General features: G+C 40.7%; 1 protein-coding gene across 1 annotated transcript; it reads right to left on the bottom strand.

The window, feature by feature from the left end:
- Positions 1-8,410: 8,410 nt before the first annotated feature.
- Positions 8,411-20,956, bottom strand: LOC308139383 (A disintegrin and metalloproteinase with thrombospondin motifs 15-like). The gene is made up of 8 exons (XM_080508812.1): positions 19,892-20,956; positions 15,601-15,733; positions 14,931-15,098; positions 12,726-13,009; positions 12,448-12,625; positions 12,171-12,343; positions 10,811-10,986; positions 8,411-10,684 (listed from the first exon to the last, which is right to left on the bottom strand). Exons 1-8 carry the CDS (start codon positions 20,819-20,821, stop codon positions 9,892-9,894), a joined length of 2,835 nt encoding a protein of 944 aa, XP_080364938.1. The 5' UTR covers positions 20,822-20,956; the 3' UTR covers positions 8,411-9,891.
- Between the last annotated feature and the right edge of the window lie 1,724 nt (positions 20,957-22,680).

The raw sequence follows: 22,680 nt of genomic DNA, 5'->3' as shown, positions 1-22,680 counted from the left end.
GCTTTTGCTTTTGCAGAAAAATGGAAACAAATGAGGCGATAATTCCACATTTTAATTGATGATTTCTTCAGTTCGGTCCAAATTTTAAGTGGGAATATTTGTTTTACAGTATAAACTCTAAACGTGTAACGATTGAGGGATTCTAATCTTTTGGATCTCTGCGTTTCGGTTTGCTGTCACTTCAGCCACTGGAAATTTGGGTTTGTCTCACAGAGGTCGTAGCTTGTACAGACAGTATCAGGTGTTCTCGTTTTTGTTTGATTTTCAGCTGAAGCTATAATAAATACGGGTGTGGGGGTTTGTCAGTCAGCTCCACGGTTTACTGATCATTTCAACTTGAAAACTGATACAATGTTTAAATTGTGCTCAGTTACAAATCACACAAGGGAAGGTACACAGTACTCAGTTTGAAGTACAATTCAAAGTATCAGTTACTTTCTGACTACAATTTATTAAACCTTGTAAAGATATCAACATTCAACCACATTTCTACTATGGGCATTTTGCAAACAAATGTTGACATGAAGCAGTGATTTTCTCTCTACAATGCAAACAATAATAATTAATATTTTTAAAAAACAACAATATAGATGCAAGATCAAAACAGTATTTTACAATAATCTTGGTGGTGACTGGATTGAAAGTTATATTTCCACAGAATAAATAAATATTACACAAGCTGACATTTGGTGAAACTTAATGCAGAACCACATTTTTTATCCACAGCATGACCTCTGTTTCTCTTTCATTTGGGCTTCTGCATTATATTTTTCAAACTATCTCAGATATCTCACTATGTCAACAGTGTCTTTGCTACCCATTTTAAAATTTCAACATATGGAGAGCGACTGAGAGAAATTGTATTTGTTACGATTGTTAAATGCTCCATATCGATGTGTGGCTGTATTTGTTCTTGTCCAGTCGTGGTCGTGACTGGACGAGGTCTTTGTGTTGTTTTGAGGACAATGTTGGTTTGATGTACAGTTCACTGAGTGATTTTGTCTCATTTTCATCACTGTTTTTAATTCCACAGCTTCGAGAAGCTTTTCTTGTGGCTGCAGGGATTTATGGGTTTTATGGCGGTCCTGTCTCATTAGCATTAGCATTAGCAATCACTTTGGATATCTGTAAAGTTTTAAAGAAAACAGCTGAGTTGCATGCTTTTTAAACTAAAAGAATCCATGGAAAACATTTTAAACTTGAGAAAAATTTCGATTTATAACTTTTCAGGATTGTTGGCAGCTTGTATATCGAGGAAAGATCGCCTAAAATCCTAAATTCATATCACAGAGGGTTTTACCAAATAATATGCTGATGTGGTGGTCTATATTTTCTTGTGCTTGAAAACAGACAGTATATCCAGTAATATTGTTGTCATTTAGTATTTATGTTATTTGCTTTTCTGGAATGTGCGGGATTAAACCCAACTATTATTTGACGATGTCACCCGGTCATATATTGCAAGAAATACTCTTCTCAGTTCCTCTGGAAAGTTATTTGTTGTTCATGATCCTCATTCTGCTGCACCTGAAAATGATTTATATCATATAATTCCAGTTTCTTTTCTCACATATCTTAATACTTTGTCATCTCCCTCTGTTTTATGCTGTAAGAACAGGGATTTAAAACATTACTATTAACGAATGCCTGATAAGTTGGCAAAACATGAACCAAACCGGCAGTGACGTTTGCCATGCTGCCTCCACCATGATTAATGGCTTCACTAGTGCTGCTTTTCTGATACAAATTCCAGTCCACCCCACGCTGACATGTTGAAGCTGACAGGAAGGATCGGCTCTCCTGCTTTTTCATATTGATCTGCTGGAAATCCTCTCAGCAGTTCTTCTTCTTCTCCTCCTATTTTCCTCGGTGGGTTTCGCAATAAAACATACATTCACATCTGTCTGTCATTTTCCCCTGGAACATCTTGACCTCTGTGTGGGCCAAATGAAATATCCGAGGTGCACAATGCTGTGCTGAAATGTGTCAGTGTAGAACAAGTACGAGTCCCTCTGTCTGTATCGTCTCACTAACCAGAGCACCGCTTTGCATCTGCGCCCACTTACATGAGTATTATCCCCTCTGCAGCAGATGACCAAGCTTTGTGTCTTTTCAACAGATCTCAGGCCTTTTCTGGACATGTTTTTGGGATGTTTTGCGCTCAGCAGTTTTGAATTAGTGGACTACTGGCCTTGACTGCTCTAAGTCACGACTAATAATTACAGTCCTCTCCTGCACATTTCAGGATCAGGTATTCAAGATTTGGGCAAGTTGCTTTCATAATGCCATGCTGTCAGTTTCACAACACAGTTTAGTTTTTAATTCGAACAGAGGCTCAGAAAAATAAAACGGCTGAAATCCTGTTAAATACTCAGTTTTATAGGTTTACAAAACCATATGACTTCATCCCCTTGCTTCTCCCTTTTGGAGGTTCAACGAAAAAGAAACAAATTCAGCCTTTGGGGAATGGCAGGGCCAGACTGATGTGGCTGGAATTCAAACACAGGCTGCAGGCAATGGGACTTTGAATTTCTTCTGAGCCAGGCTTGAAGGTATGACTTGATGTTTTGAAATTCAGCAGATTTTGCGCCTTCGCCAGCAACTTGTCACATTATAGGAAAAACCCACGATCCTTTCCCAAAAACTACTCGCTAGCTTGATTAGCTCTTGATTTTGAACCCAGAAGGTGCAACCAATCAGAAAGGCAATGCAGCGTTGCAGCGGACAACAGAAATTTGCCCACTTTGTTACAGATTTGACTGATAAACATATATAATACTTTGCCTCCCCCTGAAATGAATTACAGATTGCATTTGTTTCCATAAAGGTACGTCTTTGTTATTTTCCGGCCAACTACCACTGGACAATTCCCGGCCGCATTATAGGCAAGTCAAACTTGCTTTGATTTTTGGTTAAACAAAAGATTCAAAGCGGCCAGACCACCCAATGCATTCATGAGTAAGATTTTAAGTGGCCAGGCAGTCATTTTGTGTCCTGCTTCTTCAGCGTTGTGTATAGACTCTTGATTGAAGCCATATTTTTCATTCATTTGGGCTTGTCTGTGAGATCCAAATTATAGTGTGAAGAATAAATGTCAGAACTTTTAAACAAGCACCCTACTTTTCGTACATACCATAGCCCCTCTCATAAATACACACATGGTTTCGCTTAATCTCTTTTCATTGTGAGACCCTAAAAACCCCCTTGATTAGAGCAAATGGAATATGAAGCCCCGGATTTTGCTCTGATGATGTGCCATTTGATGAGAAACTGAAATTAAACATGAAATTTAATTTCCAACAGATGGAGGAAAGCTGTATAAGAAGACTAAACAACATTTTGGTGATGTATGTGTATCCTGGTCTAAAATTTTACATATACAACCCATTTAAAAAAGGTTTTAAAAATCAGTAATTACATCTTTAAATGTTTCAGTTTCATTGAAGAAGTTAATATTTTAGAATGCAAATCCTATTTCTTCAAGGTTTAACATTCCAGGTGTTAAGTAAATCTGTGCTCGTTACAAATTATGCAAGCAAATTTCAATTATAGTTGAGATCCTGCGCACCACAGTACAGTGCTCTGTTTGCTTTGTCGAGGGGTTCAAATTTCTGAACTGTCCAATCAGAGGCGTTCAAATCAGATATCATACATGGTGTGAAACCAATAGTAAATGAGATTCTCTGATCTCTGGGATGTAACTCAGATATTTATCCTGTTGACCACTGTAAGAAAAAAAGTCATGACAGAGAGTCATTGCAACTTGCACTGTCGACTTTACGACTTTTTAAATTCACTGCCTTCAGGAGTCAAACTCGGGTCCCCCACATTCAAGCCAATTAAAACTTAACCCAAAGCACCACCGCGCCCTCAGAGCTTTCTTGTTTCAGATCAAATAGTTCTTTTAGTCGTTTTTAGAAACAAAAGGAAAAACATCTCTAATTCACTTTGTTTAAATATTTAAAAGCTTAGCTCTGTAAGATGCTATTTGTCACTTTTCTGTTCACCCAGCGCGTTGAAAGACTGAAGCCAGAGGCTGTTGCTATTGTTGGAGCGATATTGAGACGAGAACAGATCATGAACAACGCCAGTTGGCAGCTCTGCTCTTATAATACCAGGCTTGACATCAAAAGAAGCAGGTCCATTCAGTCCTGATGGAAACAGGTGAAACACTTTTGTTTTCTTTGGAGTCTTATAGCTGCACTCGCACTGGTCCAACGTTGTGAGCGTTGTGGATGGAGTTTAAAATGTCAGTATTGAGTAGCCCGCTATCAAAGCATTACATTTAGTCACTGACACTAAATCCTGAGTTCACAGAGTGGTCATTACTCCCCTTAAATGTTCTGAGATTCACTAAATAAGAAGATCTTGCCAAAGGAATGCCCTCAAAGACCTTAACACATACAGATATAGACGTGCCACATAAACAGTGAAGAGAGGAGTGTATCTACACATTGCTCCTTCCAACAAAACAGTTGTTGTTCTTTGTCATATTCAGTTCAAACTAAAACTAAGAAACTATTAAAAGACAAGTCGGCCTTAAAAATGCTCACCTTTTGAAATAATGATGACGATTACAGAAAGTAAACCAGAACTTGTTTTCTTTTCCTGGTTGATCTAGTTTTTGTTCGAGGCCAAAGGGGTAGAGTTCACACGACTTTCAAACAAAGTTTCCACTTACAGCACCGTGGAGAACCTTTTGGCAGATTTAGGTCAAAATGCCAGTATCAAGCAATACAATCCAGAGGATTCCAGACTCTTAACATGTCATTCAACAACTACCTTCTGCTGCACTCGTATATTATTTAGTTGACAGGCCAATGGTGGAGTGCACACACATTATTTTGTTGAGTTTTGTTGCATTTTTTTGGCCGAATTCATCATAATACCGTTTCCCACAAGAAAAAAACAATTGTTGAGCAACAAAATACATCAAGATGAACAACACATACTTAGTTACTTGTGTTTTACATTTATAGTTTTGCTTTGTAGCCCAGCTCTTTCAACAATGTCTTAAAATTGAATTTGCCTGTTGACATCCAGGTCTTGCCTAACGTGAACAGGACTCTGATATAATTGAAAAAAAATCATAGGAATTGGAGGTACCACTGATTTGGAGGTGTGGATCCTTATACCAACTACTTCACACTCAACCAAAAAAAAAAAAACACTCAAGAGATTTGTGAGGGTCACAACCTGATGATGATGAAGAGGACCACATCATCGGTAAAAAGCTGGGATGCAATCCTACGGTTCCCCTCTGGGACACCATCCAGGAGACGTGTGTTGCAGCTCCGAAGCAGAGCTGAGGACACAGAAGACGTGATCGACTCACTGCTGATGATGTGGACACTGTTTTCAATCTCTTTAAATCTCATGTAAAACATCCTGAGAAACTAGTTCCAAGTCAAAGTTATGGACAAGTTAGTTTGTGGAACTAAATAGCCGGTCCACTGGACCAGGCTGAAAAAAACCAATGTAATGTTTTGAAGTTCAGACAAATTCTGAAAAAGCCCCACATTGTCCAACACAAGTTATGCAAGATGTAATCTGAAAGAACACAAAATGAAATTGAAACGAGATACACAAAGTTGAATCATTGGAATAGTTAGCCATTAGTAGAGGTCAGCTGTGGCTCTGTCATCACTATTGTTTGCAGACTGATCCCGTTCCTGCTGCAGTCAGCAGACCTCCTCAAAGATGTGCATTAATGAGACACTTGGCTTTTCCATGTTCCCATTCAGAGTCACATGCACGATGCACAAAGCTCTCCTTTGAGACGTCTTTAATAGTGCCTGTGGTGTGTAGTCCATCTGACTCAGCAAGAGCTGCACAAAAAAAAACAACACAAAAACGCTGCTGATCAGACAAAAGACACCACATAGATTTGTCACTGGACTCCTCACTCTAAATACTTCCAGAAACTCTTTGCCATTTCATAATCGTTTCACTTTTTTTGGGGGGGGTTAACTCTCTAATGGTGGTTAGGAAACTATGAAGAGGGAGAACACGGATGTAAATTTGACTGGAAATGGGGAGACATTCTGCTGGCTGGTATCAAAACTTTACACTAGTGGAGAACGGAGCATAATGTAATGTTCAGAATGCTAAATATAATGAACAGTACACATGATAAAGTTTGTTCCTACTCACTGTATGCAATAATGCCCACTTAAATACAGATATATCTTGTGTTTGAGAAGCATGTGTTGGCCTAAATGATGTTAATGCTCCTTGGCTAATATAAAGAGAAGCACAGTGTGATAATGCCAGAGGCTGAGAATCTGCTGACTCCAGTGATATGTTTTTGTTGTTATTGTTGTTGTTTATAACTATTTGGAGGGATTTTGCATCCCCAACTTTACCTTTGGGGTCTCAGGAAATCCCAAAATTGGAGCCAGAACTTTTAAGTTCAGTCAAAGCCAAAATACACATGGAGTAAACAACTCACACATAAAGTGTTGTTTTTCCTCTGTGCAGCCAAACACATAGAGGATTAACTCTTTATGCACCATGCAGGTTCTGATTATTCTTCTGTTTCCACTGTTGCTGCCCTGCTGCCTCCTTAGAAACAAATATTAGTCATTAATAACTTGAGGCAGAAAAACACCCTCTCCAATATTTGACTCAATGGGTCAAAAAGGTTTTTTGTGCAACTTAACCAACTTGCATTTTCGTACAAAAAAATAACTTGTAGACCAAATATCTGTGAATCCAGATTTTCTTTATCTGTGTTATACTTTGACAGTTTTTCTGAACTTATATTGAAAAACGTTCATTATTTGACTTAATTCATTGGGCATCTCACTACTGCTTTGAATGAGGAATCAACCTCCGTCTTTAATGACGCACTAACACTCGTAAGTAAAATCCTCTTTCACATTCAAGTGGTCTCAGTGTTTCTCATCACGATGTCTCCAGTTTCTGTTTCTCTCCAACATCACTCTACAACTCTAATGTAAGTGTATATTGCATTAATCCCGCACCACTTTAAAAGACTGTGCCCATTAATCCCTGTTCTTAGGTTCAAACACAAGCCAGGCCTCTCGAATTATGGGATCTATTTTTCCAAATCAAAAACGTGTTTCGGGAAAAGCTTTTATAACCCAGCATTCTTTTGATAAGAAGTCTGGCTGAAGTAAAGCTATCAAACCTGCAACAAGATATGACTTTCAACTTAGTCAAGAGGCAACTAGGGGAACAAATAAATATTTCCATTGGCCCTCCTCCAGCTTCTCCTCAATCTACTGTTATGTAGGTCAGACTTCTAAACTTTTTTACATATCCCTTCCTCCTCAACAACTTTTAAAAAAGAATGTGTGACACTAGACCGCCCACAGACTGTGACCTTTTTCTCAAGTCAGACGTTCGGACATTCATAAGTCATCGTGTCAAGGTTGCACAATTATAAAATTTCCACCTCAACATGCAGCTGTGTTCTGGGATGGATCACAGACGCAGACAAAGAATGAGTCCACGTCAGTGCAGAACCAGCGGAAAACATTTGTAGTTGCATGTCTGAGATGTTGACCGTGAAACAAATGCACGGTAAAGTACAGTTTATAGGCCACAGTGAAATGCTACAAGGTATGCTGGCCACCCAGACCTCACCTTTACTCCTGCTGGAGCTGCAGATGTTAGAGCTGGTAATTAATGCAGAGAGGAAGCTGGGAACTTGAGCAAATGGAGTTGGTGCATTTTTATAGTCCATGTTTCATCTGCTTCCTTTCTTCCTTCTGTTTAATTCTAATGCTGACCTATAAATTTGCTCAGCATGGATTCTGTAATCTTCCTTCCTCCTATACATTCTTGAGAAAAAGTATACATTCTGGGGAAAGGCAGTTAAGCCTTATTAGCGAACCTTTTTTTAAGCAAAGCATAACCCGAGTTGTATACTACTTGTTTTTTTTTACGTTTTGAAGTTTATCATGAAGCAAAACTAAAGTATGAAAGTCTCCATTGTGGGCTAAAAATACCTCTTATCTTCAGGCGAGATTAAATGGAGGATTTGCCCAGATAATCTAAATTAAATTATAGTGTTATTATTAAGAAAATCCCTTTTTAGGCTTCCAGGGACAATATTTCCCTGCTGGGCCTCCAACAAAAAGATGATGACTTTGGTCCTAAAAGAAAAACTAAGTTTGGTAGATTTCCATTGATTAATCCAATTTGAAGTGATTTGATTAACTTGAAATATATGTGGTCCTCTAATTCAATCATAACAGTATTCATGTTTCTGCAGGTCTGAAATAATATGTGCAAGGTTGTGAGAAAACATGTATTCAGTAGACAAATGAATATTTATGCCTGCAAAAAAACCCCAGAGAAAGGCAAAGTATAAGTTACAACTTTTCAGTAATGGCTTTATTTTTGGAATAAATATAGTAAAATCAAAGACAATAACAAATACTGGTGTAAAAAAAAACATTTTAAAAGTATTTACATTATTTTTGCACACAGCTGAATAGATGTATACATAGTATACAGTACAGCCCATGTAGGTCATTGTTTCTTTTGCTGTACAAAGTGCAAAAGCTGATTTTTAAACAAAATCCATCTAAAATAACATTTCAGCTGACACAGGATTCACCCTGTAGTTGGATGCTGGACAGGTCAATGAGGGCCTTCAAAATAAAACAAGAACATAATGGATTACAGGATTTTATCAACTCTGCAGAGAGGACAACTTGGCTCTAGCTGTGAGGCCACATGCAGGAAAACACATTCTGTCTGTGCTTTGTGGTTTCATTGATAATAAATTATCAGTGATAAATGTGCCAGACAGGAATTACTTTATATGCTTCACAAGTGGCTGAACTCTACAAACCATCAGGACAACTGCTGTGGTCATTTGTAGTAGGTGGTCAAACATTATCAATACAGATGGAAAAAACTGAACTTACAGTGAGTGCGTGTGTGTAAAATCTAACCGAGTTCATATCTCAGTTCACTAATTTCCAAATAGAGATGTTTTGTATAGTTGGACTAGTCAAAAACTGTGACAAGGAAAATTTCAGATTGTGGTTTGAGCTGAAAATGAATGTATGCAGTGTGAATGTTTGATTGTTTAAATGAATATGTCAAGAGTGTGTCATTATTAAATGGAACAATGGTGGTCAGTGTAGAAAGTTATTCAATATGTTCGCATTACAGCCTTGATTCATTAGATAAACAATGCAGCGGCAGCAGCAATAGAAATCAGTATAACAGAACAAATTATAGAGATCTGTTTCATTTTGAAATCAATTCCAAAAAAAACAAGCTGGGATTATAAATCCTAGAATATGTTCAATTCGTCACACAATGTCTTGCTCCGTTTGAGCACTCTGCGGGGCGCGAGCATCAGGCTTTAGCTCGGTTGGTGGATGTCACATTTGAAGAGTTGAGTCACTTCTTTTGGACTTGCAGCAAACTCCACTGATTGATTTGCAAGACCCAACAACAACTTTAGATCCTGCACAGTTAAAATATTATGACATATAATCCGTTCCAGACGTTTAGGGTAAACCAGATTGATTGCTTGCGAATGGGCCGCTCTGTGTCTGTTGACAGTTCGTGGGATTCGGATACATTATAGTTGACCCTCTTGTTATGTTATTTCACCATCAGAGCTACATGTGTCTTTTGGAGTAAAGCTGACGGCAGTGAAAAACATCTTCCAGCATTCCTCGCCGTGATTTCGATCTCCTCCCAATGTTCTTGTTTTTCCAAGCAAGTGTCTGTCATTGTCTAGCCGGTCAAAGATAAAGAAGAAATAATCTCAAAATGACCGACATGTTTCGATACTTGAAGGTGGGTTGAACTCAGTCCATTTAAAACAAAATGAAAACAAACACATTTTTGTTTGTTTGTTTGTTTTTGTTTTTGTTTTGTTTTTTTAGAATTGAGTCACTAGCAAGGTGTTAGGTTACAGAAGTCCAGCTCCTGCGGTTTACGAAGGCCAGTGCAGTGATCCCTTGTGAGAAGGAGGCCAGTTTGGCTTTTGCACTCCAGTGGTCGTCTCTTGAAGCCCTTCCCACAGGTTCTGGAGCAGGGCGACCAATGCCCGGTGTGCCACTCCGGGCATGGCTCTCCACAAACCCTGGTGGCTGCAGGTCTCTGTGAAGAATCACAGTCCAAGCCAGGCTTCCCATCTGGCTGCAGACACTGCACCAACCTCCTTTGGATCCCTCTGCCACAAGACACTGAGCATGTGTCCCAATTTGTAGAAATCCATTTCGCAAGAGTAGAATCCTCTTTATTGTAAGACTCCTTCAGGGTGTCTACTCCTTTGTCCTTGTCACCGTCTTCAGCCAGGACACTATTGTGGGACTTTATGTTCCCATCCTTCTTCAGAGCCTTATCTTCCTTGGCCTGTCGAGCAAGGTAGAAGGAGTAGCGGATCCGAGGAGGCGTCATCTTCCCTGCACACAGCACCTCCACGGTGAGGGCTTCTCCCAAAGGTTTCACCGCCTGCAGAGTCTCAGAGAGTCCGGCTGTTCCACTGTAGCGCAGCAAGCTGTTCTTCACCAACAGGTCCCGCTCACCAGCCGACACGATGTAGTTCCCGTTGAGCAGGTAATGACCCTTGCTGTTCTTCACAGCCAAATAGTTGTCGTCGCTCGTCAATCCCTTGTAACCGCGCTGGCGGATGTCGATGTTGGCGGCTCCCACCGGCAACATGACGACGAAGTTGTAGCCATGTCTGCAAGTCAAAGCATTTGACAGTTATTAAGAGGTCATATTAGAAAACTGTAGACGATAAAATGATCATCCTTCATTTATGGGGGGGAAAATCAACCGACGCAAACCCTATCCTGGTTTCGCTTACACAGGCTTTGTGAAGAGCCCCGACACCTTCTTGCAGCCCCTGTTGTCGCCTCCACAGATTCCACACTTGTCAAACTTCTTGGTAGAGCCAATTTTGCCATCACAGCCAGCCTTAATACACTTCCCTTGGACACACACTCCTGTGGAGTCTGGTGAGCACGGAGTCCCATCAATAACCTGTGGTAGACAGATACATGTTGAGGTTAGTTTTAATGGAAGGAACAAAAAAAAAACAAATTTTAAGTGATACTGAGCAAATATCACCAATGATTCATAAAACCCTAGTAAATAAATTAGACTTCTAAAATTAACAAACCATGTGAATTCAGTTCTCTCTCCCTTGATGCAGGACATGAACACAGCATTTACAGATACAGGCACTGGCATGATACATTGCTGGTTTACTGATAAGGCTTCTGTCCATCTTTTAAAAAACCACGCATCATACCTGAGAGGGCTTGGACTAAATAAAACAAACCCAAACTGAACAAATTCCCACATAGGAAGCATAATAAACTATGTAAGTTATGCGTCAAAGTCATGCTTCGAAACATTAAAACATCCAGCTGCCTCGTGATTCAGAGCTACGTGTCCCCAGAGTGCTCTTATCTCCTCCTCCACACGGCACGATGGAGTGAAGTATGAGCTGCGCTTCACTGCTGTTCGAGCTCACTCCACGCCCTGCTCTCTGAAAACGATAAAATGTCCTGCTTTTCTCCTTCATTTCTTCGTTCAATCTCTGCATTGAGACCAGAGGCAGCTGGCTGACATATAATCTTATTCTTTTCCAAGTGACAACGCAAGCAAAAGTCTTCAACTGAAGGTTTTGTGTGTATGATGCTTTGTTTACATGGGACTGATCTGCTTCAAATGGTACCATGTCTGTTTGTTTGTTTCCCAGAAGTTTTTGGATAGAGCGATGAGCCCAACAAAGACATGGAGCTGGATGTGCTTGGTCATCGAACAAACCAATCAGAATTTAGTACAAAAAACCCCCAAAAAACTAAATAAATAAATAACATGTCAAATGATCTGTCACAAAGTCAAAGTAGTGCAAAATTGGAGCTTCAGACCCAAAGAAGGGGTATAAGAGTGAAATTATATTGGAATAAAGTCAGTAAATAAAAGTTACTTGGAGGCCTAATGTGGAAATGCCTCTCAACACAATAACAGCAGTATCTCTGCTAAAGGTTACGCTGTCTCGCACCACCTTTTAAAATGCATAAAAAAACAGAAGAAATCATAAACATAAATCAATCATACATTTTTTGAGCAGGATCTCGAACTCATGCCTGACATTCAATATTCACGAAGGTAATCATTTGCTCAGCCAACGTACGACGAGTGAAGCTGTTGTTTACCTTGGGCTCCAAGACGTAGAAGTAGCCAGTGCCGTTAGCCCTGCAAATGAGTTTGCACCTGTCTTCAGGAGACACTCCAGAGTACTTGGGGACCCACACCACAGAGTGAGCAATGCGGTTGCTGTTGAAACTGTGGCCACTGCTCTCGCATTGTTCCTCGCGGTACGTTTTACCTGCATAGATGAGGAGGGAGGGTTCGAAAGGTGAGGGGTGGAATCGCTTCGAGCAAAAATGTCACATGGAGATGCAGTAGTTGTCAGTTTTGAGCAAGTTGTACCTGCGTCGGGGCAGCGGTTCAGGTTGCAGGAGCGGTATTTGACCCGGACCCCTTGGCAGTATTTACCCCCGTTTGACGGAACTGGGTTGTTGCACTCCCTTTTAGAAAGCTGGACGCCACCTCCGCAAGTCCGCGAACATGAACCAAACAGTCCCCAAATACCCCAGCGTCCATCAACCTAGAAATGCAAAATCAAAAAGAAAAACAAAAAGGATGTCTTAATTACTTCCAGGACATACTTTGATAAGGAAGAATTGAATCAGTTGTGTGAGATTTACTTTTGCTGCTTGGGCCCGTTTGTCTCCACAGACGCCTCGGTCGCAGAACTGTCCATCCCCACAGTGGGTGCCGTCTGCCCAGGGGAAGTGTCGCGTCATACACACCAAGTGGCCGCTGGACTTTCCTGTGCACCACAGGCGGCTGCACGGTGGTTGCATGAAGGGGCACGGCTTGGAGCCTTCTCCAAAGGCAAGTTGACATTGACGTTCAAGGTTGTAGGATGCTCCTGGCAGCGTATCAGGAAGGACTAGTGGTTTCTGAGGCTGGTCCAGCAAGCATTCGCCTACAGGGGGAAGAATTTGTTAGAACAGCTCTGGAGTCAAAACAACTCTACTTTCCAGTTTTAGAAAAAAAAAAAAAATCTCTTTACCAGACATGTGCACTTAAAACTAGTCATTACAGATGCACCATATGAAATTGTCTTGAAATACATGAAAATAATTTTTAAAAAAACAAGGCAATCTATACTTATGCATAAATATTTATACAATCCTTTTCATTAACTGGTCTTGTGTTGTGGGTCGGTGGGATTGTGGCTGGGGCATAGCACACAGCCATCGCCCTTGTGATTTCCACTCTTTGAAGCAAAAGAACAGCTTGATGCAATCCAAGCAGTGTACACCACTTACCACACACAGAAACACACACAGCCATTGTGACCCCAACCCACCCTCAAACCCTCCCTAAACACCCTCAAGCTTATCCTTTCAAGATCCATCCACCATGGCCGCTGTTTCTTATTTGTGAAAATGCAGTGACACAAAAATACTGTACTTTCACATTTGAGCTCAGCAGTACTGTTAATACCAGAAACGACGTTTGAATTTCATGAGGCTTTTCTTTAAAAATCAAACATCACAATCAACGACATTTAGATACACATTACAGAATCATACAAACACTATCATGATAGGTTAAAATGAATAAAAGAGAGAAATCGGTGCTTCACAGAAACATAAAGATCAAATCAGCAGATGACAAACTGTGCAGAGGGACAACTCTCACTAATACTCGCACCTTCTTACCCTTCTGTTGAACTCTAGCATCCAGTAGACGTAATGTGCACTAAGAAAAAAACCCCAACATGTTTCTACAACTTTGAGCTGTTTATTGTGCAATTTGTGCTGCGGTGGATTCACAACACATATAATAAGGCAGTGAGTGAATGAGCTGTACGTAGTGGCAAATTAGTTTCTTCCCCTTACACCAAAAATTTGGCAGAAAGAAAACGCCCCTGCTGATTAACTTATAGTCCAATGCAGTACTAACAAGCCACTCCACACTGACGATCATGCGCCTCACCTCTTCCTTCCTATTCTCTCTCCACAGACCATGGGAAACAATAGGTGGTGTGGGGTCTCTGTGTGCGTGCATAAGAATTAACGTTTCTAGTAACGCTGACTGCTGTACTAAAAGAAAATTGCCTCAAACATGTGGAAACAAGTCTTTATCCCCCCCTCTGGGCTTTTTGAAGTCAGGATTTATGGCAGGAGAATCCAAGTTACAACATTTGTAACACAGAAATCACTTCTTGTCAAGTCAAAAAGGCTCTTCTGTGTCTCTCTCCTCACCAGTGTCCTCTTGCTTTCACATCAAATCCAAAATGGACAGAGAAAGAAGCAAAAAAAAAAAAAGGTGGGACCTATTTGGAGGAAACCTGCATGGGAAACACTGGGTAGATACACCTCACTGTCCAAACCACTGTGGTGACGCTCCTCTGCACAAGGCCTATAATTTAGGACAGATGTGGGGGCAGTTTTAGAATAAAAGTTTAACGTCGCTCCAGGGCCAAGTGCTGCGGTCTGCCCTGTTTGGCAAACAAACTGCATCCAAATGAATGAATTTCTTTTCAGCTATTGCTTTTCTACAAGCGTAGGTCTGCGAGAGGTTCTACAGATGTCAGATTTGAAGCACAGATGGACACCGAAATAAACTATTTTCTGACATATGGTACACTTGCTTACATTGACTGACTTTATAGTGGAAATCAGAACGCTAATAACCCGGGAAAATGTCAGAAAAACCTGAAGACTTGATCTTGAGAAAGCCACATGGCTGTATCCAAACACTTTGACAATCATCACCATGAATGGACAGGTGGCAATTTGCAGTTGACTTACACAGTGAAGTTTGCACATTGCCCCATGTTTGTTGACTCCAACTCACTGTAATGTGTTTTTGTCATAACTGTCTTGGCTTCTCACCGTGTCCACTGTCCAGAAACTCAGTGATGATGGCGGCGCTGCAGGGAGACCAGGGGCTGGTGCGGTTGATCTGAATAAGTGTGGGAGACATCATGTGGTTGCCCTGAAGTTTTCCAAACACGTCCTCACAGGCTTTCACATTGTCGTGTGGCATGTTGAACACGTGTCCTGTTGACAGGAAACAAGATGTCATTAATGAATACTTGGATGCTTTTATCTCGACCTTTCCATATGTCAGCTTGCCCGCAACACAACAATAACAAGAGCAAATGTTGATTTGTTTGTGTTAAAATGACCCATATGTGCGGATTTTGTGATCTCTGGCAGATTGAAAACATAAAAGAAAAAAAAAATGGATGTCAGGTGATGGAGTACAGAAAGGTGATGAAGTTGTCATTTGACTGTGGTCAGTGGATTCTGGATGATTCAAATTCAAGTCTTTTACTCATCGGAATAAAAGTAATAGCAGTGATTTACATCAATTTGATCAATATTTCAACAACAACCATGAAATATTGTGAGTGCTAAAACATTATTTTCTTTTGTGACCATGACAGCAACAACCTAATGAGTCATTTGAGTGTAAAAACATATGTCTTATTCATTTTTAGTCTTGGAAAATGACTGCACTACTGTGTATTGCAAATAGGATGATGACGACAGGGCGCACCAAGCTCATGAGCAGTGGTGAAGGCTGAGGGAAGGCCGTCGTCTTCGATCACAGAGCAGCTCCTTTTCGGATCGCACATGGTGCCAACATCTGCCATGCCAAGAGTGTCACAGGTGGAGGCTCCACAAAGGTCCTGGAAAAGAAATGTGTGAATAAATGAATGCTTCTGTGCTGAGTAGTAATCAAGTCAAAGTCAGGTGGGCATAGCAAGTAAGACGGCAATGTTTTGGGGGTGAGAAGTAATCATAAAGAGTAAATTCACAAAACATCACTCGATGAATCAAATGAAAAAAATTATTTTTAAACTTCCTGTTTAGACTTGTAAAATGCAAGTCTGATCTTCACTTTCCTTGTTTTTGGACCTACATGTTTGTCTCTTCATCTGTTATGTACTATTTCTGTTTACATTTGGTGAGAAGGAACAAACTGTGCTGTAATTCTTAGTCAAACAGAAGTCAGAAAATTATAATACGATAATAAGAATAAAACAACCGTGAGATGAGAATTACTGTTAAGTCCTCAAAAATTTAGTGTTTATTTAATCGACCCCTTTCACCCAGCTACATGAGATAGATGTTGTCATTGGAGGTATTCCCAATAAAGAAATGAGAGAATTTGGTGGAATTAACCACAATGTTATTTCTGTTTGTTTCTGTTGCGTCTGTTCCTAATGCAGCACTCATCAACACACCAGCTATTTTCTGAAACTCAGCTACAAGCTTTTTCGTAAAGCATAATGTTTTTTTCAGATGGCCTCCTGGGTTATTTGAATATACTTGATTTGGAAAAATTGTCAAAAGAAGTTCCGTGCTTCATAACAAAGCAGCGTTTGGAAATACTGAGCGCAACAGACATTGCAGGTGTCTGTTTTATTTTTGGTCTGGCAATTTCTTTTTCTTTTTCTTTCCTAATTTGAAGTTTATTTGAAATATGTCTGCAACCTTTCCTGATTCTTGTCTGGTCTGACTTCATGTAGTGATGTCACCTTGTTCCCAGACCTCACCAATTAGGTTGAAAAAGAATTATTGTTTTATGCATGAAATTATGCATCATATTGTCTTGATGTCAGGAAAATTGTTTTTCTCTCGATCTGGAAATGATTCAGTCGTGTCTACCAACAGTTTGCACCACCCAGTCTTTAAGTCTGTAAGTGGGTAACAGTGTTTAGAGCACACCTTCTTGTATGAGGTAACGTAAGTGTCCCCAATCATGACATTTCCATGCCAGAGCAGAGTTTCCAGATGACCTATTTCTCGACCACAGAGGCTTAAAAACCCAAAGACTATCCTTTTGGAGCCGAACCTCCTAATCACAGGACAACTTCTGCAGTATCCGCCCATCTGCCTGCTCCCTAACCAGTAATGTCTCTACATACCCCCAAAACACAGCTATTGCAGCTATTGCATTTAACTGCAGCAGTGGTTTCGTGTCACCCAGTTCCTGCCATACTTCACTGCTCTGAATGTAACCATAAAGCACAGAGCCAAGTGAAGACCCCGAGTGCTCTGACAAATCATTCCTAGAATAAACCGCAAAGCCACAATTGTTGGTCAGTGCAAATGTAGTCCAGATGGGCTCATGTGCACAGGCGAGATCTGAAAGTTTGGGTCAGCTGAGTAAAAAAAAAAAAAAAAGAACTGCAAGATGAATAGGGGAGAAGAACCAGACGTGTCAATGAGTTTCTTCTTTGCTTTGACCTACTTCCCACATCTGAAGTCTATCTTTGCAGCTTTTGTGTCTCTGCAATTAAAAAAAAAAAGTAGTTACCTAAGCAAAGAAATATTTCCATTTTGTTTAGTGATCCCGATTTCCATGGTTTAACTCCCATTACTTTTTTGTGCAACAGTCAAAAATACTGAAACTGGGACTGCTCAGTGTTTAAGCTCTGATATCAGTAGTCTCACTCACTGGATTTATGATCTCCAGGCATACTTATGTGAAATCCTCTCTTTCTCACTCCATTATCTATCATAGAAGCAAACAAGCTGTGAGCTACAGTGCAGCCACCTCCTCTTTCCTGGGGGGAGACATACATTTTTCAACAGATTTACAGCTGGGTTTAATCTTTTGGCTGCTCTTCTACAATTAAAAAAATTAAAAAAAAAAAAATCTGTGTAACTTAATGAACTGAGTAAACTTGCAACATTCCCGATGCAACAAAGATGCTGACGATGCAGTGTAAAGACAGCCCCAGTCGCCTCTGGACAACATCAAGTTGGTCTTCATAAAACCTACTAAATTATACTGTGGGCTGGTAAACAACCAAATGTGCTTGAGGAGCCAATTGAAAACCATAGTAAAACAAAGAAGAAAAAAACCCTGACTAAACTCGCTAATTTTGAGTTACCTTCTCATGAATCCACAGTTGGAGCGCTGCCTGATTTTTTTTCTTTTTTCTTTCCCAAGCTGGGATGGGGAGTCATTCCAAAGTTTCTTGGGAGGAGTGGGTTTGCTGATATGAAAGCTCCAGGCCATAATTGCAAAATGTTTGGTAAAATTGGTCTTAATAACAGCTGTACATGCAATTTTACCATCATACTGCATATTTCAATTTTATCCTCAAGCATACAGTTGACATGACATGTTGTCTTGCACATGATGTTTCAGGCTTTGTGACAAAAACATCATTCTTATATATTAAACATAGAAACTGACAGTGAAAGCTTGGCGTGGGCCAAAATTCTGCAGGGTGCTACAGTTGTTCCTAAACAGAAGCTTGATGTGTGTTTTATGAGGTGTTGAAACGCTACAAACCACTACTCGAATATCAACATTTTGTATAGGTTCTAAACAGTAAATTATGGTTTCTGTCTATACACTGTGACAGTGTTTACATCTGGAAGGCCATTCTGTTTGTCTTGCCTTATTTAAACAAGGAATTCCATCATCTCAAATCTGTTTCCTGACATCTAAAACTTGGAGTCGCTGACAAGAAATGTTCTTTGTTTGACCATTTCTGGTTAATACAGTTTTTTTTCTTCTTCTGAAATGCAGACTGTCAAACATCTGATTAGGTCACTCTTTTGGTGCAATATGTTAACTGAAACTGTGTTGCTCCCAAGACGCCAGTTTCTCTGCTTTATATAGCAGATTACAGTCGCATGACTCATTGTAGGCTGGTCCGGTCCAGTTGAATGGGGTCATCTGAACTGGCTGCAGTGTTTATAACATTAACACTGCACGTGTAGCAAGAACCTGGAAACAGATTTTGCATTTCAACCACCGCTGTGCGCCATCTTTGAGGGTTTTTTTGTACACAAACTCCAAGTACCTACACTGGATAGTTGCTGTGAGACAAAGAATGAATGACAGAAAAAAAAAAAGTGTGAGGAAACAGAAGAGAAATTGTTGTAAAACAACAGCTGTGTAGACTGAGTGTACAAATAGTGCTTCTCTGCAGCAGCTTGTTTCAGACTGGAGCCCATCACTACACCCTGCAGTCCCTCCATCCCTCCCCTTAGGGGCCTGTTTAATGAGGAGCAGGCAAAGTGGTGGGTGGGTGGGTGGGTGGGGGGGGGGGGGGGGGGGGTTGGGGGGGAACCCCACAGCTGGAGGAGAGTAGGAAAGGTTGAGAGAAACAAGACACTTCCGACTAGTGCATCCCTGAGGGTACTGCTGCTCGTTGCATTTGGTGAAGTTACCAAGCATTTTTGAGGTCTACTTCAATCATGTCATCATAGTGACTCATGCCATAGGTAATAAATACTTTATTGTATTACATGTGGCTCTGCAATTAACTGCCCTAACTGCAGTGGGAAGAAAGCCAAAACAAAATATTTCTCAGAAATTAAAATCATCCTTGAAGAGACGAAATTAATAACTTTTCAACGTACTGACCAATAACTGTGAGCAATAGTTTGATCTGTGACATCGTGCCTTCTGCCAAATGCTTGGGAGAGCACTGAGAAGTCAGAGATGGACTCCAAGTCAATAAAACCGCCCTCTTAAGATCCACAATGACTAGTGTTTCATTTAGCTCAAGTCATTTTATTTGTGATAGAGAATCAGCGCCAAATGGTGCTATTGGTGACGCTGCAGCCCTGAGTTTAGCAGATGTGGAACGAACAATTCAATACGCAGAGGTTCTTTTACGCATTATTAGAAAAACGCCACGTTCCCAAGCATGTTCTACATAGCCCTGATCTAACAGAACAACTAAAAAACAACAATTTGCCAAACGAGTATTGGCTTAATTTACGTATTTGTGCGTAATTGCGCAAAAAGCCCCTTTTCGCCTGGCTATGATTTCCCACAAGCTCAATAAATGTAACTCTGATAAATAATATGTTACCTGTCTTGTGAACAGAATGGCCGTGTCCCAATAGTCTGGATGCTTGTCGTTGTTTTTGTTCATCTTTTTTTGCCAGGTGCAAAAGTTACGCAGCGTCATGGCTGCGTTCCCGGACACCTCTGGTCCTTGGTCCTCCTTAGATATGACCGTAATCTTCACAACCGTGATAGTGATGGAGTTGAGAATGCTTGGGTGCTTGTACAGCCTCGCAGCCACAGCCATCAGTGTCAAGATGTAATGCTTCAGGTCGTCTCCGTGGAACTCCGCCATGGACTCGTCCGCCACCACCAGCGTCTCCACGTATCTGGGGACGGAGGCAAATCGTTTGGCTCGTCCCATCCTCTTCAGGGTCGCCTCAGTCGCATTGCCGTTGTCCGCCAGTCGCTTGTATTTCTCAAGCAATTGTGCGACCTGAAGGCTTGCGTCGCTGTCCACCGCGCACCTGGAAGTTGAACTGGGTTTGAGGTTGTTACTGGTTCTGCGCCGGATGATGTGCGCACTTTCTGCGCTTCTGGTGTCATTCCGAGCCGGGCTGATGAAATATTCCCAGTCTTGGAAGCCGAACGCACCGTGCAAGCCCTTACAGAGACTTAAAGCAGCATATGAAAGACTGTCTCCATTCACATATCCGGAGTAGAAACACCGGCTCAAGTCAGTGGTGACATCGGAATTAGGGAGCCACGACGCGTCTTGGTCAGAAATAGAAGGTGCAATGAAATCAGAGTCTTGCTGTAAATCAATGACAAACTCCTGCTGGAAAGCTCGTATTTTTAGGACACATTTTCCATTGAGAATGTCCACGTCGTTGTCAGCATTTGTCCATCCTTCGTTATCCAGCCTAATCGGGAAACTGATTTCACTTTCCATGCATAGAACAAGCCCTAAAAGCGAGACCACAAAGTCGAGGAGAAGAGGGGTTCTGTTAAACATGACGATGTTTGCATTCAGCAAAGAATGCAATGACCCACAGAGAAAATGAAAGCGCTAATGAATCTGCAAGCTCAGTGGAAGTGGTGAGACGCACGGATCAGGGGGAAGAGCATAATCCAAAGCGCAGGAACTTAAAACAATGCAGGTCGAACAAGTCCACCCAGAGAAAACTCCTCCTGGTCATGACCCACTCCCATCCTCCACCTGTGTGCTGAGTCGACTGCTGTTTTCTAGAGACTTTTTTTTTTTTTTTTTTTCACATTTGCATGATCGAGTGACAGCTATGGAAACACAATCTTTCTTTGGGGGGAGTCTGTGGAGGCGCTCATTGGATGCGCGTCTCAGTTGAAGAGTTTTTTCAGCCGCCACTAAAATCTCAGCAAACAGCACGCCTGTCAAGTTTCTGCAGAGTGATGAATTCGTTTTGCATTGAGACTCTTTATACTCTTATTATCTTCAAAACAATGTACTCGCTAAATGTACACTTCGAGACACCTTGTAAAGAGGAATTTTATCCCCAAACTTTTAATTTTTAACATAAAAGCAGCGCGATAGGTTAAATGTATCTGGGGTGTTATCATATTACATTGACAAGGACACGGGGACTGAAAAACATTGTAATTTTAATAGAACACCAGTGTCCATTGGACATATATCAAATGAAAATAGACTATGAACATAATCCAAGTCTCTAAAATTGAGCAAAGGTTTCTTCAAATGAATAGTTCAGGGAGCCTTCACACAAGTTTGACTTTTTTATTGTTCCCATCCGTGAGTCACATACGACACCTGGTGGACACTCGACTGGCATCCCAAATCGAATATTTTATGTTACAATGCACCTGAGTAGGGCTGTGGAAAGAATTACATTTTGCAATTCAAAAAGGCTGCTCTGGGTGGGTAGTGTTGAGATAGACAATGCTTTGTTGATCTGATTCATCAATTCGTCCTTATGTATTCAACCTGTTATCTGCCTGTCTGGCTGTCGACATTTTGGGGCCATTCTACTATATTCTGTACCAGAGTTTAATTAAAATTGACTTCATGTTGATATTGTAATGATTTTTGGTAGTGATTGTCTGTTTTTTGAAAATATATACATTTTCATCATGTATACTCTGCAGCATACGACCAAAGAAAATTGAAAGTTAAATTTAATAGTTGTTATGACATGATTTGAGCCAGATTTCATGGCAGCATTACTTATAGCTCAGTTTGGATCTCGGTTTTGCGTGGTCTCCACTACGAGAAATTTGTTTGAAATTCAATGTTTTTTCAAAACATTTTGAATGTCCTCAGTGGTTTGTGGAGCCCTAATAGGTATTATTATTATTATTATTATTATTATTATTATTGCCTCTTGCAGACCGGTCTTGTCTCACGGGCCTTATGTTTGACACTGCTGGTTTCGAGGATGAGTTTAGAGTGGGAATCTCAACATTTTAGACTTCCCACACGACCACAATATCCAAAGGTGAGATTAACTGGTGTAGCACTCTTGTACTAAACGTTTAATGAGTGTTTTATGCAAAAAGAGGATTTTCTCTCCTTTGTTTTCTGTTCTGTGCCGGTTGCTAGGAACGCAGTCAACTCGTTGCGAGGGGAAAGACCCCAACCCACAAGCTGTCCGCAGAAAAGCCTATCATGTATTCACTATTAGACAATGAAGAAGTAACTTAACCGAAAGTGTTCTATTGGAAATATTTATTTAGTTGTCTCTGTTAAAAATAAAACATGTGTATGCGTAAAAACTCAAACTTTACCACAAATTGGTGTGTTTTCTGTGTCGGCAGTTAAAGTAGCCAACCCCAGCTCAGAAAACAGCCCCGTTGGGAAAAAAAAAGTAGAGCCACAGAAGA

This window comes from Blennius ocellaris (assembly GCF_963422515.1).
Source record: "Blennius ocellaris genome assembly, chromosome: 14".
Taxonomy (NCBI): domain Eukaryota; kingdom Metazoa; phylum Chordata; class Actinopteri; order Blenniiformes; family Blenniidae; genus Blennius; species Blennius ocellaris.
The sequence above is the reverse complement of the archived record's forward strand: the minus strand, read 5'-3'. Positions and strand labels throughout refer to the sequence as shown.

Excerpts from the sequence above, each read along its gene's own strand:
- LOC308139383 (XM_080508812.1), bottom strand. The coding sequence starts at position 20,821 with ATGTTTAACAGAACCCCTCTTCTCCTCGACTTTGTGGTCTCGCTTTTA. Across the intron at positions 15,099-15,600 it reads CACCACTGCTCATGAGCTTG|GACACGTGTTCAACATGCCA; the intron begins GTGCGCCCTGTC and ends TCCTGTCAACAG. Across the intron at positions 12,344-12,447 it reads GAACCGCTGCCCCGACGCAG|GTAAAACGTACCGCGAGGAA; the intron begins GTACAACTTGCT and ends TCATCTATGCAG.